Source organism: Halichoeres trimaculatus, unplaced genomic scaffold (assembly GCF_033239565.1).
Source record: "Halichoeres trimaculatus isolate MK-OKI-2021-1 unplaced genomic scaffold, fHalTri1.1 fHalTri1_scaffold_6, whole genome shotgun sequence".
In the NCBI taxonomy this organism is placed as follows: domain Eukaryota; kingdom Metazoa; phylum Chordata; class Actinopteri; order Labriformes; family Labridae; genus Halichoeres; species Halichoeres trimaculatus.
The window spans coordinates 13,803,953-13,822,330 of NW_027437184.1; the positions used below are offsets into that span (position 1 = coordinate 13,803,953).

The following is an 18,378-nucleotide window of genomic DNA, read 5'->3' on the forward strand; positions in this document are numbered from 1 at the left end:
TGAAATTAACATATATGTTCTTAAAATAAAAAAAACAACTTCTTTTACATTATCTGGATTAGGAAAATAGATTCCAAAGGGTAGCAGCAAATCCTGATATCTTTAGACACTGAAAGATGAGAACATGAGATGCCAAGGCCTCAAAATATCAGCAGAATCAGCTCATCAGCAAAGTAGTTCATTGATTCACTAATGTAATAACAAAGCTCTTATGTGAGCACTTTATACAAACATGTTATAAAAGTTGTCAGCATTGTAACTGATAATACAGTAAAGCCTTGTCCTTAGCTGTACAGCATTCTAGTCCCAGAGCAGAAGCTGTCTGTGTCCAAACCATTCTGTTTAAATAACAGGGAGGGCTGCAGCGTAAACACAGACTTTCTTGGCTTTGTTGAGCTAATGACTTCCTGCTCCACTGGCTTGTGAAACAGTGTTAGAGCCCAAATAAGTAAAATCGGGAGCAGAATTTAATCTGTCACTCAATGGAAAGCCTTTAAGCAGAAACATGCAGCCACCCAGAGGCTGCACACAAGTGGAGAGAAATTACAGCCAAAGCTCTCTGCCACAGAGGCAGCGCCCAGACAGGTTGTGTGTAGGAATAAGGATTACAGATTGGTCGGATAAATAGAGGATTCTTTAAGGCAAAACACACCGACTGTGAATGTCAACCACAGTGCTAATCTAAACCCATCAATCCTTTGAATCCAGGTAAGCCTCACCTATGTAGAATAGAGATTGATGCGGAAGGGGAGGGAGACAGTGCTTGCTCTCGCTTTTTGATCTTCATGAGTTTGCCCCGAGCTCAGTTTTGAACTGTGCAGCATTCAGGTGCCATGAGCAAGGCAGAGTCTTACGAGAGCTCAGAGTTATTAATTTCACAGAATTGTTTGTTTCCTCTGCAGTCTCCTGGGAGAGCTGGATGGGAATAATGAGAAGTTTCTCTGGGGTAGATGAGCTAAATAAATCAAACATCAATGACTTCTTCTGCTAAAAAGTCACACTCTAACCTCCTTTTCTCCAACTGTTTCCTGACAGAGAGGAAAACAGCAATACAAATGGTACCTTTTGTGAAAATAAAGCAAGTCAATATTGATTCTGTAAACAAAAAGCTGAATTTATTTACTAAAAAAACACACAAATCACACATATTATAAATAACAGTCTCTTCAAATGATAAAATAGATGAGTCTTCTTTAACGACGCACCGTTGTGTACAAACTTTTCAAACATGCATTTTGCCAGCTTAGAGGAAGTGAAACTTACACTGTTATTGCCATTTAACACATCTATTCTGATTCACTCACATCAAAGTTTACTGAGTCCCACATTAATATTTATGTGTGAAGCAGAAAAAAAAGAAAATAAGACATGAAATGCAGATTAGTCTCTTCTTCAGAAGATATGCAAATGGCAAACCAGACACTTAAAGCTTTTCTCTGCACATGAGCAGAAAGTCCATATGCATGGATACAAAGTTTATGCCTCTCTATTTAGATTGCCTTACAGATTATTTAAACAGAGTTAAAAATTCATAATGTCACATACAGTTGAGGATATCTTTACAATTCAAGAAGGCCTAATATAGAAATAACTAGTATGGGTTTAATTCATGACTGCAAAGTTAAAAAAAGGAAAAATCTCACAATGGTTTTTAATTATTGGAGCAGCATGGTTGAATTTAAGGGTATTTTTGGTATGACTATGAGTCTGCAAAGCAATCCTTTAATTTAAAATCTCAAGGACTTCAAATTCAAAATCCCCCAACATGAAAAAAACACACACACTCGTTGAATCAGCGCAATCTTTGGCACCTTAAATCTTTGCTTCACTGAGAACACTGTCATTATTGTACTGATTTAAATAAATATGACCAAAATGATTCCCTTAGCTGTAGACAGTACGCACAGAACACCACCAACCAATGGAAGATTAAGTGTCTTTCATTACAGCTGAAACTATTCTTCAAAAACCAATGTTAAACAGATTTTTAACTTACAATAAGCAGAAGAAATCCAGTAGTCCCTGCATAAAGGAAAATTAACTTCAGCGTTTGCTCTGGGCGTATCCAGGCAGGTTCTGATTGGCACACCTAGATGCTTCTCTGTGATAGGTCTTGTCAGAATTGGAACTCACATTTAAGTAGAGCACAAAATCTTCTGATGTTACTTCAACTGTAAAAACATTCTTCGTAATGGTGGAGCTCATGGAATTGAGTCTGAGATTCATTACATCATCATGCAGCTGTTGGGGTCTTCAGTTAAAGACAGCTTAACTAGCTAAAATAAGTGAAAACATTGTTTGTTAATTGTTGTTTGATTTTGGACCAAATAAAGCTGTGGCAAGTAGATCAGAACACTTGACCTTCTGGCGTTCGTGTCACAATGTTGTTCACGTTTGGTTATTGCTTGAACTCTAAACCCTTTATTCACGACCTGGCTAGTTGCAGGCAGCATTACAGAAATACAACATCTGAATAATACTTTATGTTGGGAATAAAGTAGATAAGCTGAGCAGAGAGAAAAGGGTAAAGCATTGATTAGCATTGTTGATGTTCTTCATCTTACCCTAGTCTAAGAAGTCTGGACATGCCTCTGACATCTACGAGGACTGAAAGCTTTCTGATAGTATAATAAAGACAAACACATCCCCTTTGACCTCTGAGAGGCATCACACTGGTGGACTAAAGAATCTCTGAGCCTAAAATAACCAATCCAAATCCATCCAAACATGCAAACTTACAGAGAAGAAAACAAGAATATCACATAAACCTTATCTTAATCAAATACTCTGTTACTAGCTTTAAAAATATCTGAACTCGTGTGAATATCATGTTCATGTAAAGGCTTTGATTCCTCATATAATATATATTTATTTCATCTTTATACACTCTAAGAGATCAGATTAAGCTTTAATCCATTTCAAACAAATCTTTCACATCCAACAGCTTGTTTTAAATAGAAATATCTTTTTCCAGTTACCATTAAACTTTGATGAAATGTGATCACTCATCACTACTTTGTTCAAACGATTGGTATCTGGAATAGGAACAAGAGCCAAAAGTAAACTTACAGCATGATGATTAATTGAAAATGGGTTAATTCCTCCCGCTGCGCCAGTCCACAGTAATGGAGGATGAGATAAGAACAGTCTTAATAGTTGGTCAGAGGTTCCTGGAGAAGCAGGCTTATCTAAATCCTCTTGGCAGAGCTATGTGAAGAGTGAGCAGGGAGTGCAAAGGAGAGCTTAAATTTGCTTGAAAAGCAGCTCTTGGAAGTTAAAAAGCAGCAGGAAGTTCTTCTGATAGTGCTTGGCTTCACCATTTTGATGACCTTATTCAATATATAATGCTGAATTACATAAAAGGACAAATTAACCGAAGAAACATCAAGTCTGTTGCCATTATTAAAAATAAAACAATGACTTCAGGCTGAGTTATCTTGAAATAAGGTCCAGTGTAGTTCCTCTAACTCCTCTTTTGTAGAAGCAGCAGGCTTCACTTACAGGCTGAAAATGGTGTTGAAGTTGTGGACAAACAGACGTGTCCCACCTCTGTCTGAGTGTGTGTGTGTGTTTGGTGTCATTGAAAGCACAGGGTGACCTGAGTTTGGGTTACGAAGCACTCTCCGCCAATCCACCTTCGCTGTCGCTCTGCCTCAGCGACTGCCTGCTGGAGTCTCTCTCCGCCTCGTCCTCTTCATCCGATCTGCCAAGACCCGGCTGTTTACGGCACACAGGAGGGCTATAAGGGTCAACAGACATACAGACACAACATTATATCATTACTTGGCTGCAGGCTGGAGAGACAAAGCTGAGGGGTATAAGGTGTTGTGTAAAAATACGGCATGAGACACCACAAGCAATTTAGGCTGTGAAATTACACTGTTCCCCAGACAACACACAATAGGGCCTCTGAGGTTTGGTATAGCATATGCGCACATTTCAAACTAAGATTAATTCTTGATGTCCAATTGTAAACTGACATGACAATTTTTTTTCTGCATGGTCTTTCATGAAAAAAATGTGATGGAGCTTAAACAATAAAAATCACCTCAAGAAATGACAGGTGTCACAAAGTATTCACATGAGCACATTAGCATGAGCACAATGTTTGCATATTAGCAAAGAGTGAACATGTTAGGAGGGTAACATCCATTGCCCTTGTCATTCAAAGGGTTAATTCAGCATTAATGAGCACAGTAAGTCCATGGAGCCGACAATTAGTCTATGTTCCCTTGTAGCTTCAACCCATGACTTTTTTTAAAGGTCACTTCAGCCAGCAGCTTCATGTTGATGAACTGTGTTTCCATGGCCACGTCGTACAAGTCACTCAACACATTGCTGAAGTGACGTCTTTGCTCACTGGGGAGGTTTTATACCCCCTCCAGTGGTATAAGATCAAACTAGAAATGGTCGGTTATTCACATTATATGTTACAGATGATAGTAGGATAAAGAAAAGGTGAATGTGTTCTTTCTTCTTCTACAAACTATATCGTGTTTCCCTTTTGGACAGGCTTGACTGCATGGGCATGGGCGCCGATTTACGTTTGAGCTGGTGGGTGCTCAAAGTGTACATGACTGCCACTTTAATAAAGCTGCTAAAAAAGGTGTTTAAGCACATTGCTACGGCATGCATGCTCACAAGCACACCGTCACATTCTACTGCGAACTTCACGCACAACACCAACATGTTTTTTCTTCTTCTTCTTGTGCTATTTAATCAATGCAACAGGCTCTAGTGGACAGAGAGAACACAGTTTAGGCTATAAGAAATCTAAAAACCAGCTCCCCAGTGACTAGATAGCTGAACAATGAGCTGTACTTAAAGCCATCAAAGATGGAGCTGTCTGGGGTTCTGAAAGTTGATGTCGTAAGGCAAGACAAGCTTATCTGTCAGGTATCAGCATTTGCAAGGGTTTACATGAGCTCTGACCAATCAGTTCTGCTCTTACTGTGCATTGTGAAGCTTTGAGGAGACAGATCAATAAAAAGATGTTTACAGCCACACACACCAGAAAAGTAATGACCGCTGCATTGGCATGATTGACACACGTTGGTGCTCAGCACTCTCCGTGGGTGCTCGGGCCCTGAAGTGCATGGGTATTGCAGCACACCGAGCCAATCATCAAGGAGGTGGATCATGGCGGCTAAATTTTACAGTCTAAAAGAGCCTCAGTTTAAAAACTCTGACAATTTTCTCAAAAAATTTAAGTCAGAAATCTTATATTTAATTTCACAATTTCAAAAAAAAAAGTCAGAATGTTGACGTTGGATACAGAACTCAAGGGTTAAAGTAACAAGCCAGAATACTGACTTCAGTCCCTGAGCTCTGACCACTTTCACCAAATCTAAAAAAAAGTAAAAAAAGTAAAAAAATAAAAAACTTCAACATTTTCTCTTGGAATTCCACTTTTTCTCATACATTTGACTTTTACTTTAAGATCAAAGTTTGAAGTGATCAGGATTAGGATTATTATTATTAGTAATAGTATTTCCTTCAACTGGCATAACTTCTCTTTGGCCCTAATCCTGTTCTGTTAGGACACTTTTTATAATTTCAACTTTGAAAAATTAGGTTGAAAACAATGGAAACACATTTCTCTTTTCAGCCTTTTTTTCAAGTCAATGTCACAAAAACTGAAATGTTACCTCCATTTTTACAACCAAAAAGCAAAACTAAAACATAATTCAAACACTTTTTGTTTTTTATTCAAAAATAATAAATATTGCTCTTCATTATCTAAATCCTTGCTCTCTGAGTCACACAATGTGTTCCATAATAAGACACCCAAACATGCACAGTCAGAGGACTAAAAGTAAAGCATGATTCAACCACAGTCAGAGTGACATTTTATCTGAAGTGTTTAAATGAACGCAGATGTGTATGAGACAGCAGTGCTCAAGGGAACAGTTACAGTGGAAGCACATTTGATGTGTAACTCTGACATTTTGGACTAGAGTGGAAAATATTACTCCAAATTGAAACATTGCATTGTTCTCTGTAGTAAACCTAACACGACTATGAGTAGTTATATTGTTGGTAAGACTACAAAAGTGTGTGAATTTTGAGTTCACTCAGCCTCACTTAATTTAGCCTACAGGGATGAACCAAAGAGTCTGTTCTCTGCTAGGAAAGAAAAACATCCTTGAGGACCACTGAACCAAAGGAAACTCTCAGAAATCCTGTCTTGTATATTTCAAAATAACACAAGCAGAGATACTAAAACTGTCAGAACAATTACTCTTAAGACAGATCAGCTTTTGAAGCTTGAAGCTAATTTTAGCATTTTAATTATGATGCGAAGTACCCACATCAGGCGATATCAAGTCATGCCGCACCTCTCTGTAAACTCCTCTCAGCGAACACAATAAAGCAGAAATTGGAGTCATTTTGGTTATGTCTGATTGCTAACATCTGTCTGTGCTTGAAGAACAGCCATCGGCGAGAATCTTCTTTAAAAAATATGTACTCAAAATGGCATAAATCACCACTTTAAGGATTGACACACAAGAGCAGAGATGCTATCCATCCATGCAGATAGAAACACTGCCTTCATGCATTAAGATGTCTGAGTGGTATTCAAGTTCATCGCTATTGATGATTGGAAAAAGAAAGAATTAACCTTGAAGCAACACTGAGAATAATAACCTTCAGAAAATTGTGATCACAGATGAAAGCAAACCTTTCAACTGAGGACACCTGTGACATAAAGAAGGAAGGTTTGGTAGGTTCAGTAAACTGGTGATCTTTTTAAACCATAACTACAAAACAATAGAAGGAAAAAGAAGTCATTGCATGCACTTTTTAGCCAGTGGTAGTTGCCACTGGTGTAACTTGAAGGAAACATGCGCGCACAGCAAACTTCATGTCACTCCTTTAAATGAGGTGTTGTTAGTCTCAGTCTCAGTCACATCAAGCTCCTCAGTTATCGTCAAACCAAGCATCACCTTCTGCTGCAGGCCTCAGTCACTGTCAGGTCTGTAGAGGTACTTCATCACCAGGTTATCCACCTTCTTCTGCTTCTTCTTTGTCTCCTTCTTGCTAGCTGGTCGGGGCTCCTTTTCATCATCATCATCATCATCATCATCAGATTGTTTCTTTGGGCTTCTTTTAACACTGTTGGAGCTGCGGTAGGAGATCGTCGAGTCAGAGGAAGATGACTCAGTTGACTCTGAGGAGGAAGACGAATCCTCTGACTCACTTGGCTTCTTCTTGGACCTTCTCTTGGATTTCTTCCCCTTCTTCCCCTTTGAGCTCTTTCTGCTTTGACGTTCGTCTGATGAAGAATCGTCTGAGAGGGAGATTTTACCTTTTTTATCCCTGCGGCTGCGGGAGCTGCTGCTGCTGAGGATGCTTGATGGTCGGTTGTAGTCGAGAGCAGAGCCTGATGCAGATCGACGAGGGCCGGATGTGCTGGTACCAAGTCCCTCATCATCTCCTCTCTTCCTGCTGTCCTCACCACTCTGCCCCTTCTTCTCATCCTCTTCCTCATCACTTGACTCCAGTTTACTGCGCTTGAACTTAATCGGCTTGAAGCTCAACACCTCATTGATTGCAGCCTCCAGGTCAGGATCGAGATAATTGCGGTGAGTGACCGTCTTAATGTCCGATAACTCTGGCAGATTGCTATCCGAGGAGCGTGGCTGCCCTGGGTTAGAAAAGCTTCGACTAAGGGAGCGAGGGCTGAAAGATGAAGTTCCACCTTCACTAAAAGCCACACTTTTACCATCACCATCATCATCATCATCATCATCATCATCTACGTGAAGGCCAAATTCACTTAAGCCACAGCTTCGAGCAAGAGACAAGCGTGAGCTACTGCGCCGCTCGTCTTTCCAAGAGGAACTGCGGTGAAGCAGACGAGGACTGGAGCGGCTCACGCTACTGATAGTCGACTTATTGTCGTCATCCATGTCCAACATCCCTCTCCTAGTGGACATCCTGCTGGGAGCAACAGAGGACACCATGGAGTCCTTATCAAACTCAGGGCTGCTGCGTGAGGCCCAGCGCGACTCAAAGCCTTTCCTGGCTCTGCTGGTGGCTTCAGAGTACGCCATGGAGATTACGGAGCCTTTGTCGTCCAGATCTTCCTGTGCTTGGCTCTTCTTCCAATCCTCTTGGAGGTCCCCAGACTTGGACTTGGCTTTGCGAATGGAGGCGTGGTCTGGTGTGTCAGGCTGTTCTTTGAGAGTGCTGAACAGAGAGCTCTCATCACCTCTGCCTCCTATGGAGTCTTTGATGTTAGATCGCTTCCTGTAGCTCAGGGAACTCATGACAGACACTGATCTGTTCTGCTCTACCTCTTTTGTTTCTTTGCTCCCATCATTTGTCTTCTCCTTGGCCTCCTTCAGCTCTTTGACATCTGCATTTGCTGCATGTCTGAGGGGTTACGAAATACAAACAGAACCAACGGAACACAAAAACTCAATTTCAGAAACTACAAATTTAACTCAAAATTGAATCTGTCATCTTAAATTTGATGCCTTGCACAAAACATTTTACTTACATCAAAAATGACATCTCTGACTTCAGAAAACAAATCTTTATTCTGTCCTTGAAACATATAACGGATTAAAAAACCATGTACAACACCCTCTGCTACTGCCATTATGTTTACAGTGAACACTGTAGAAAGTGAGCCAATCAACCAGTGAGCAGATCTATCTAACTGTGGCAGAGGCATCATTTAGCAGGCATGCCAACTGGCCACGGGCCACTTCATAAACTTGACAGCAGCCGCTTCCCCATTCCGCCTGCTGTCATTAGACAGATTACTGGGAGAGAGAGATGACACCTAATCACATGAAATACCCATCCTTCTGTTACAAACTGCCCCAGGTAATCCTGGGCCTTTTCAAGGCTGGGAAAGGAGAGAGTTTTATCACTGTCTTACAACAGGAAAGTCCATGGTTATCTGTCATGATGCAAAAAGGTTGTAAGTACTAACCTGGTGCTCTTCAGACTACTCTCATCTGAAGTGGTTTTTGTGGAGCCTTTGTTCTTTGAGAGCCAGGACTTTACGCCATCTACACGGTCCTCCACCTCTGAGTCTGTTTCTGTGTCATCCCCACTGTGAAGAATCAGAAAAACGAGAGTGTGAGGATCCAAACTCCAACACTAAAACAATCAACTTGACAAACCTTTACAACATATCTACATGCAAAAGTCTTCCAATAAAATCTGATAAACAAAAGGAAATTTGACAAGAATTTACTGTAGACTCAATAACTTGTTATGGAGATTATTTCAAGCCGCATGCAATTACAAATATTAGTAATAATAGTTTCAGATAGTAAAAGCTTTCATTGTGAGTAATCACAGCTGTATTCATGCTCTCAAATTAACAGGGGTTAAATGAAAAGCAGCCTGAGCCTATAGTAAGAATGCTCATGCCAAACAATTCAAACACAACCATATTCTTCAGACAAATGAGAAGCAGGCATGAATGAGTGAATTTATTCTCCAGGCACAGTGTACATGAAGCTGTTGGGGCCATAATGAACTTGTTTGGCTGGTTCCAGGCTACTAGCATCTGTGTGGCATGTCACCTGCTCTTGCTGATTGTTATTGGAGTGAAGCCATGAGGCATCCCTGTGGCCCTACGCTTGACATAACAATCAATATAGAGAGACCTGTGGATCCCCACGAAAAAAAAGCCTGGTGCATCCCACCTGGATAGGGTCAATTTTCATTCGTGTCAAATACGTGCTGGATAATGCACATCACTGTCCTGGAGGTAAACATGAAGGGATAATGGTCGAGGGAGAACAATTAAGAGTTTTACAGCCTCTGAGTCAGAAACACCATCATGGTCTAATGAGTGTGAGATGTGTATTCTAATATTAATTATGTTTCTTATTTATTTATTTGTGTAAAAACAATGCAGTCATCTTCTGTTCTAAAAATGTACAGCCTCAGATGGGGTTTTATTGTGGTGCTGTAAAAGTAGCTAAGTATGTGTTGCTTTGTAGTCCAAGACAAAGTTCCCCAAGAAGAGACGAAGTGAATCATTTTGAATTGCATTGGAATATTTCTTATCTTTATACCTGTTGCGGACTATTGCATCTCATCATGTCTAGTATTATTTTTACCACATTGTTTAGTATTGTATGACATCTTAATTCACAGTTCACACGTACTGTATCGTACTGATTGCATGGAACAATATTGGATCTTAATGTATCCCATGGCATTGTATTGTACTGTATCATACTGTAGCTTACTGTGTTTTACTACATCTTATCCTATGGTATTGTATTGTATCACACTGTATCATATCATAATGTGTCATATCGTAGGTATCTTATGTAATCCCATCTTATTCTATCATACTACATCTTATCAGGTTATTGTAGATAATATAATCTAACCAAATAATGAAAAACAAGAGGTGAAAAAAAGTTTTTGCTAACTGAAATAAAAATAGAAATGGGTCTAAACAAAAATCAATAACTAACTTAAACTATTTCGAGTTTATAAAACTAACTAAATGAACTAAAACGAAAGAATGAACATCTTCAGTCTTGTCTTTGTCAATCTATCTTACCAAACATAAACTCACTATTTTGTTTTTTTTAACCATCTGCCCAGTGGCCAGATTTTTAATACACAATGCTTTGTGATATTTTTTAATATCCAACTATCCAATTTAACAAAAATAACTGCAACTAATACTGGAAATAATGAAAACTAAAATAAAACAAAGCATTTATAATAAATAAATAAGTAAATAAATAAAAACGAAAATAATCTAGAAAACTTGCTCTAAAAACTAAACTAAACTAGACTGAAATTGAAAACTAGGTCAATCAAATCAAAATTAAAAGTAGGGTACCGTGTGGTACAGTATCAGTGTCTTAGTGTACCGTACCTTATGGTATCTAGGGATGGGTACCTTTCACAGTTGATGAATATCCCATCGCATTGTACCGTACAGCAGTGTACCATATCATTTTGTTACATATTGCCCTGTATTGTACAGAATTAAATCCTTTTATAGCTTGGCCTATCATGTCATATTGTGTCTGTCATTTGTATGGTATTGTTCCTTCTGTATTGTAGCATAATATTTTGTATATAATTGTTTTGTACCTTTTTGTATCGCATTGTCAGTCTGGAGCGTTTTCGATCATTTTGCAACTCTGTTAAACTGCTTCCTTAACAGGGTATATCTTTGACAAGAGATTTTTAATCTCAATGAAACTTTGTGATGTACCTTATTGTCAAAATTGCACCAAATGTTTTGTCAATGAAATTATTTTCTAACCATCTGTCTTTTTTTTATTTTGATTCTCACTAATCTCCATGAATTGATTTCCATGAATGTATTTGTGAATTTCTAAATCTTTGTCCATCCTTACCAAAACCTCTTATCGAATTTGGGGTGGCAGAGAGGGCTGAGGTCAATCCCAGCTGTAATTGGACAAGAACCTGGGGAAACTTGCAAAAAGCGACATTGTGCTGACCTTTTCTTTTCTCTTCTTTTCTTTTCCTTTCTTTTCTTTCAATCTGTTGTGTTGTGTTGGTACAAAATGTGCTTTATCAATGAGGACTATTTGAAATGTTCTCCCCGATGTGTGAAAAGCATAATTTCAATTTTCTTAGGGGGAAGTTTTTAAAATGACATTTACATGCATATGTTTTGAAAGCCTAAACTGCATTTTACTTGTGTTGCCATGGTAAGTCCTGTCAGAGAAAATTGCATTTTCCGTTCTATTGTTTCGGGTGTCAGAGCAGGACAATGTACTGTATATTAAACACACTGCAGCAGGATAAAGTGACAGGGTTGCTTTGGAAGAGCAGCAATTTTCAGTCCCTCTTGATTTATAACAGACTTCATCCACACTATTATTAATAGTCCTATCTGCAGCCAACCTTTGACTAACATCAATCTTACATACTTGCCTTGTTTATCACTAAATTGTCAATATATTGCGTGTCATGTGTCTGCAGACAGCTGACTGTCATTGCAAATGAGGAACAGCAATGCTGCTAACAGATCTTGTTTTCTGGACAAGCTTATCTATCTTGGCCTTGAAACATGATGCGGAATGTTGCAAAAATGCTTATAAGACCAAACACGATATTCAAAGAGGTGTGAGATGACAGCAAGACTGCTGAGCACTGTCATTTGTCCATATCACACACATCCATCTTAGTAGGTGTCCAAGTGAGCAGCACAGTGTTTTCTTTGTCATCAAGCTTTGTGTCAAATTTTCTATTATGTCTCCCCTGAGAACAAAGTGTCCTCTTTCCTGTCTTTTTTTGGGAAGGGGGGAGGTGTCTAAAAGCTATTGTTTAAGCACAAAAAGGTAGTGGCAGTGGTGTGTGTGTGTGTGTGTGTGTGTGTGTGTGTGTGTGCGAGAGAGCTGCGAGGGAGTGCACGGATGGAAAAATCCCTGAGATTCTTGGACATCCAGGCTCTCAGCTTTCTGTGGGCATTAGCATCGTTAACCTTCTCATCATCAACCTTACAGCCAGGCTTGCTGAGTGAAACATAATGATGATCCCAGAGAGACAAAATGGCCTGATTATATTATTTTCTACAGGAAAAACCCAGTTAGAGAGCTGTTTCATAAGGCACTGAGCTAAAATGTGAGTCTAAGCTCAGCTATTACTGTATGTGCCATCCCTCTGTGTTTCAGCGCCTGCTTTCCTCTACTGCATGCGAACCACAAGCTAAAAGTCCTCTGTAAAAGAATAGTATGGTCATTAGTTGTTGGAGGTTGATTACACATGCTGCCATTTGTCATCTCTGTGATGCTTTGACTCTTTAACATGATATATTACACATCAAAATACTAAAACCAGCCCTCAGCCAAATTATCTCCCCTAACACACTTACACATGTGAAATAGAAGGTGGCTTGCAATTGAGTGCTGTGCAAATGGTGTCACAAACGATTTGTCCTTGGCCCTGCACTACTAGCTAACCAGTCCTGAGGCTCGCAGATACCAACAAGCCCCGAGAATTTAGAAGCGAACATTAATAGCTTCTGACAATTTGCCTGCACTGGTTGTAAATCTTTGTCACAAATACTTAGGCTCAGCATCACATCTCTTATGGCTGGGTTTTATCAGTCTAACACTTGTGGGTTCAGTACCATATTTTTTTGGTGTCTGCTCAACATGAGCTAATTACAGGTAAGTGCTGATATGAGGAGAATGGGGCATTCATTTGTATTAATAAAAGGGTGTGCTATTCACACTCTGTGATGTAATTTACCTGTAATTGAGGATAATAAGCACCGTGTACTAAATCTATAAAAGACCCATTTCCTGTTGGTCCCTTCTGAGTGAATCACTTTATCTTTCTTTCTATGACCTTGTGGTGGCTTCTGCACTTTTCTATGCAGTGGTCTGCCAAGGAGCAGGTAGCTCGAAGAGGGACATAAAGAGACGTAACCGACTGGTCAGGAGGGCCAGTTCTGTCCTGGACTGCTCCTTAGACCTCCTTGAGGAGGTGGGTGAGAGGAGGATGCTGGCAAAGCTTGCATCCATTATGGACAATCCCTCTCACCCACTGATTGAGACTGTGGGGGCCTTAAGTAGCTCCTTCAGCAGTAGACTTAGACTACCACTGCAGGTCATTACTCCCATCTGCAATAAGACTTTATAACATGCCATAACAAACCTGAACTCACACCTTGTGCCATCCAGCATTCGAAAATACAGGCCCTTTTTTGCACATCATCTCAGGACTCACAGTTCATTGTTCAGTGCTAATTCTTGTACTTATTTTGGTAATACTTCTACATTTTTGAAAATGCCCCCCCATAGGATATCAATAAAGAATATTCTATTCTATAAAGACAATCCTGAATCCGTAGGGTTTTCAGTAATAAAGACTCTGTGTCCCATGAGCACTGTCACAGTCGATGTGAATTTGTTTTGAACAAGCAGCAACCTCCGGTCTAAGAATATGAGACAATGCGGAAGTGCTAAAATCTGCTGTTTCTCGAGAGTTCGCTTGAGGCTGGCTCCGGAAGTACCGGAAGTCACATACACACCAAGCCAAAAAAAGCCATTTTCAAAGCAGAAATTAACCTACTTGTAGCCTGGTTCAAAAAAGGTCTCCTGTCTGAGTCGCTAATTTTACTACCGGCACTCACTGTACAGGGGGTGAATTTTTTTCTAACTCGGCCAATCAGAGAATATTAAGATCGCAAGCTCCCCCAATAAGAGGCACAGCTGAGGGTCAAATGACCAACAGGCGCCCTATGGCTGTAGGGGAAGCCCCTGCCACTACCAATGGCCACCATAGCCGATGTGCTTCATTTTACGTTTCAGAAACAGACGGGTGACGTCGGCGAGACTACGCCCATGTTTCATACAGTCTATGGTTTTGAAGCAAATAAGAGAAGACTGGACTGAAATTTTAACACCACTTCTCTTTGTTCGAAACAACAGCTTGACCTGTGTCTTAGCCTGCAGCTTCTGTCCAGCTTTCTTCTGCTTTCCTGTCATTTTTTTTTTACCAGTCCAGCTTCAGATTCTCTGCCCTTGCTATAAATGAAAACAAGAACTTTTTCTCTTCAGGAAAAAGGACAGATCTTGATCCGAAATGGCTAGATTCATCGAAGAGACTTTTGGCTTAAATGGATTTTTGTTCAACTGGACCACAAAAACTGAGAAATAGCATTAGAAATAGCGCCTTAAATATTATTTTAAATTGGTGTTTATGAACAGGCTAATACATTATATGAAAGTGAGACTATTTCAGATTCACTTATAAAGTCCTCACAGGGCCTTTAACTAACCGTATCTTCCAGTACAACAGTAAAACTGCAGCTATTGTTCCCCCTGTTTTTGAAGCTCCAGTGTGCAAAACGGCTGAATAATAATATAAATCAACTGGAAAATCAACTTGGTAATTACAAGAAGAATCACCTCCTCCATTAATGTGCACTCAGCTGCTAATGCAGTGATGTCAAAGAAGGGGAAAATGCAATTAAGTAAACATGAAATACCATTGTTCTTTTAGTTGAGCTGCACAAAATGAAAAGCTGAGCATTGATACACATGGTTTGTCTGATGAAAATTGGATAACAAAAACGCAAAGCGATGAAAAGAACATGGCGCCATGTCTCTTTGAAAAAGCAAAAGGGGTTAAAGTGGGACATTATGGACGCGTTTCTGCAATCAACTCTCGGCTGCATTTCTTTAATGCACTCTGATGACAGTTTAAATTATTTAACAAGGCACAAATGTCCCTTTCACCTGATAATGGCTCTGGGAAAATGGGATCTCGTCAAATGTTTAACATTCATGATCAATGACTACACATTTTAAATGAAAGACAAGGTGATATCTTTGTGTTAAAGTTAATTGTTTCATTGTGAAATGAGAGGAGGTCAGGAGGGTGGTTTCATGCAAGGAAAGCGACCACTGAAAGGTGAAAATGTTTCAGCCATGCACCTAACAAACAATGACCACTCACAGCCTTTGCAGCCATTGATGTAAAGTCACCCTGTGCTGAAATCTTTTCACTCATTTCATCACTCACACAGCAGTGCCCAGCATCCTCCAAAGCACATGTAACTTAGTCACCATAGCTAAAAGGGTCCAAACACAGACCCTCTTTCCCCTTCAGGCTCAACTGTACGGTAACTGTCAATTATCAAAGTAAGACACTGAGAAATTTGGCTCTGTATTTGCTGTTATAATCATATATAGACTTGAATAAACCATGACAGGACATCATTTGAAAGGAAATATGATGAAAAATATGGAAATAAATTTGGTAAATAAGTAAACCTCTCATTTAAGATATTTACCTCAACTTTTCAAAATCTGATACATAAATCGCACAGAGGTGTCACAAAATGATGAAAATTAATCAGCTGTTAAACCATTTTGCAAGCACTGGGAGATTTGGACTTGTTGCATGTACTTTGGAGAAGGAGGAACAGGGCATGGTTAAAAAAAATCTCAGTGGACATTGCAAAGTAGCTTTGATCCAAAGACATGCGTAATGACGATGACACTGCAGGTTTTAAAAAAAAACTGATGTTGAAAGTAATATTATTCATGGAGACAATGATGCAGTATAACCACAGGATTGCTGATTTTATTTTGGCCCAACCTTTCAAAGCTGCTTAAAGGATAGTGGGTCATTATCATACTTTACATTTTCTCTAATATTCAGTGACATACACTCTGTGCCATCATTTTTTATGTTACCCTGAGAGCACAACAACAAGCTCCAAACATCCACACAGGCAGGCTGTGTACAGACCTCCAGACACTTGGCACAAAGTATAATGAAACCAAATGCAATACTGGTCTGTCCTTTCAGCAAAGCTTTTATCTGTGATGTATACCAGACACAGCTTTCCAGTCTGCTTAAAATGACTTCTCCTCGCAGTGTTGTTTTGTAACAACACAAACTGCAGGATAAGGCATACTGCATTATTCTCTCCTCTGGCTGAAATGGGTGAGAAAACAAACTTGGAAACAACCATTATGACAAAAACAAAGGGTGCATATTTTCATTCTCACGTTTTGTTCTTTCGTTTCTGATATTTTGTCACCATGTCTTGTAAACTGCCGGGAATGTGGACACCAAAAGAGGAACGAGGAGAGGAGAGAAACAGAAGAGGTGAGATGCACAAACAATGTTTCAAAAACAGGAAAACAGTAAATAGGCAGCTTTACACTTACACACTCTAAAATTAACCATCTATTCTAAGACACTGACCGAGTAAATCAACTAATACTGATGCCAGTCTCCTCTTCAAACACACCTTGGTGTGTGTGTTAAGTAATCCGTCTTTAAGGTCTGCTTTATTGAAGACTGTGTTTACCTTAGTGGACCTGGTGCTAGCATAACCCTCAACCCCTCAACAAAGCAGGAGGGAGTAACCAAACAGAGGGAAAATGGACCCTGACTAAAGAGCAGGAGCAGTGAGTTTTGAGAAATTTAATCATGGGAGAAGTACTTGTATAAGAGACAAAGAGCATAATGACCCAGAACATAAAAGATGGGGGGTAGAGCTTTAGTGATGACACCTCTTGGAGGATCTACCAGTTTGGGTTTAGGAGGCAGACACCCTCTCTGCTTTTAAGAGCAGGCTTTAAACTTTTCTTTTTCAGAGAGCTTTTGCTAAAGGCTGGCTCAGAGTTGCCTTGGATCCACCTCTGGTTATATATTTCTTCAGGCTCAGACGACCTGGTGACCTACCACACCTAGCTGCTGTCTCTCTTTCTATTCTACCTCTGAGAGTATTCATGATCTACTAATATTAACCATAGATGTTGCACTCCTTTGTCCTCTGAGTTCCTTCTGCCTCTAATATTACCAAAAGTGACACTGCAGATGCTAATATTTTACCTGTTTGACTTCAACTGCAGCAATTCCTTTCATCACTCATACGATTATTATAGCTTTTACAGATGATAGTACACATAAATTCACTATAATCATTGGCCCAAAGTCTATGTAACTTGTTGTTTCTGATTTGCTTGTTTTTATTCATCTCTCTCTATCTGCATCTCCCTCTGTCCTTAATTTCTTGGCCCGTCCAGTCAAAGCAGTTGGCTCCTCATCATGAGTCCTGTTCTGCTTGTTAAGTTAAGTTCTGCCTGTTTGACAGAAGTCCTTCTTCATCAGTTTTATTAAAAGCATGCTCATAGTGTTAAGCAGGGACTCTATTAAAGATAACAAAGAGTATGGGCTGGATCTGATCTTAAATGACTGAGTAAAAAGAAATTACTGACAGTGAAATATTGTAGAAAAATTTAAAATAACATATTGACAGGCCAATAAAAATAGCATTTCATATTGTGTATGTTTCACAAAGCTTACACTGTAAAATAGTCAATACTAAGTCTCTCATATACTTAAAAATAGTAGTCCCCAAAGAGGGGGACGCAAAACACTGACAGGGAGAACACAAAATGCCTTCCACAACCAAAACCTATTCACAAATGCTTATTTCATTCATTATTTAAAAAATAGGGGTTTAATTAATATAACACCATGCATACAAAAACCATTTGATTGATCAGTTTTCCACATTACTTTGTTGCCACAAGACACCTTAAGACCTACACCAGGATAACAATGATATCTGTGGAAGCGGATCATATTAGAAAATCAACCTGTAAATAGAAAGGCTTATTTTCTACCAGTCGACTTAACTTAGCATCTTGAACTTGTTTTGTTTGTTTCATTTTGGACTAGCCTTTTAGTGTATTCCGGGGAGGTCACTGGTTTCCAGTACCACTATTATGCAGTACCGAAGGTTGAAAGTTTGGGAACCTCTGCTTTTAACCAGTTATAAAAGTGGTCAGTGTTGAACATTACACATTTAATACCCTAAAGCCAATATCAAGCAAAAAATATAAAACCTTGCTGCACACTAAGAGAAAAAAACAA

At 39.4% G+C, this 18,378-nt stretch overlaps 1 protein-coding gene across 1 annotated transcript in view; it reads right to left on the reverse strand.

Annotated features, from left to right (window-relative positions):
* Positions 1–6,879: 6,879 nt before the first annotated feature.
* Positions 6,880–18,378, reverse strand: part of LOC141791961 (unconventional myosin-XVIIIa-like) — a 75,640-nt gene continuing 64,141 nt past the window's right edge. The window contains exons 41-43 of the mRNA XM_074672688.1: positions 16,500–16,544; positions 8,948–9,070; positions 6,880–8,379 (exon numbers count right to left, since the gene is read on the reverse strand). Of these exons, the coding sequence (XP_074528789.1) occupies positions 6,963–8,379; positions 8,948–9,070; positions 16,500–16,544 (1,585 nt within the window). The 3' untranslated portion in view covers positions 6,880–6,962. The remainder of the gene's footprint in view (positions 8,380–8,947; positions 9,071–16,499; positions 16,545–18,378) is intronic.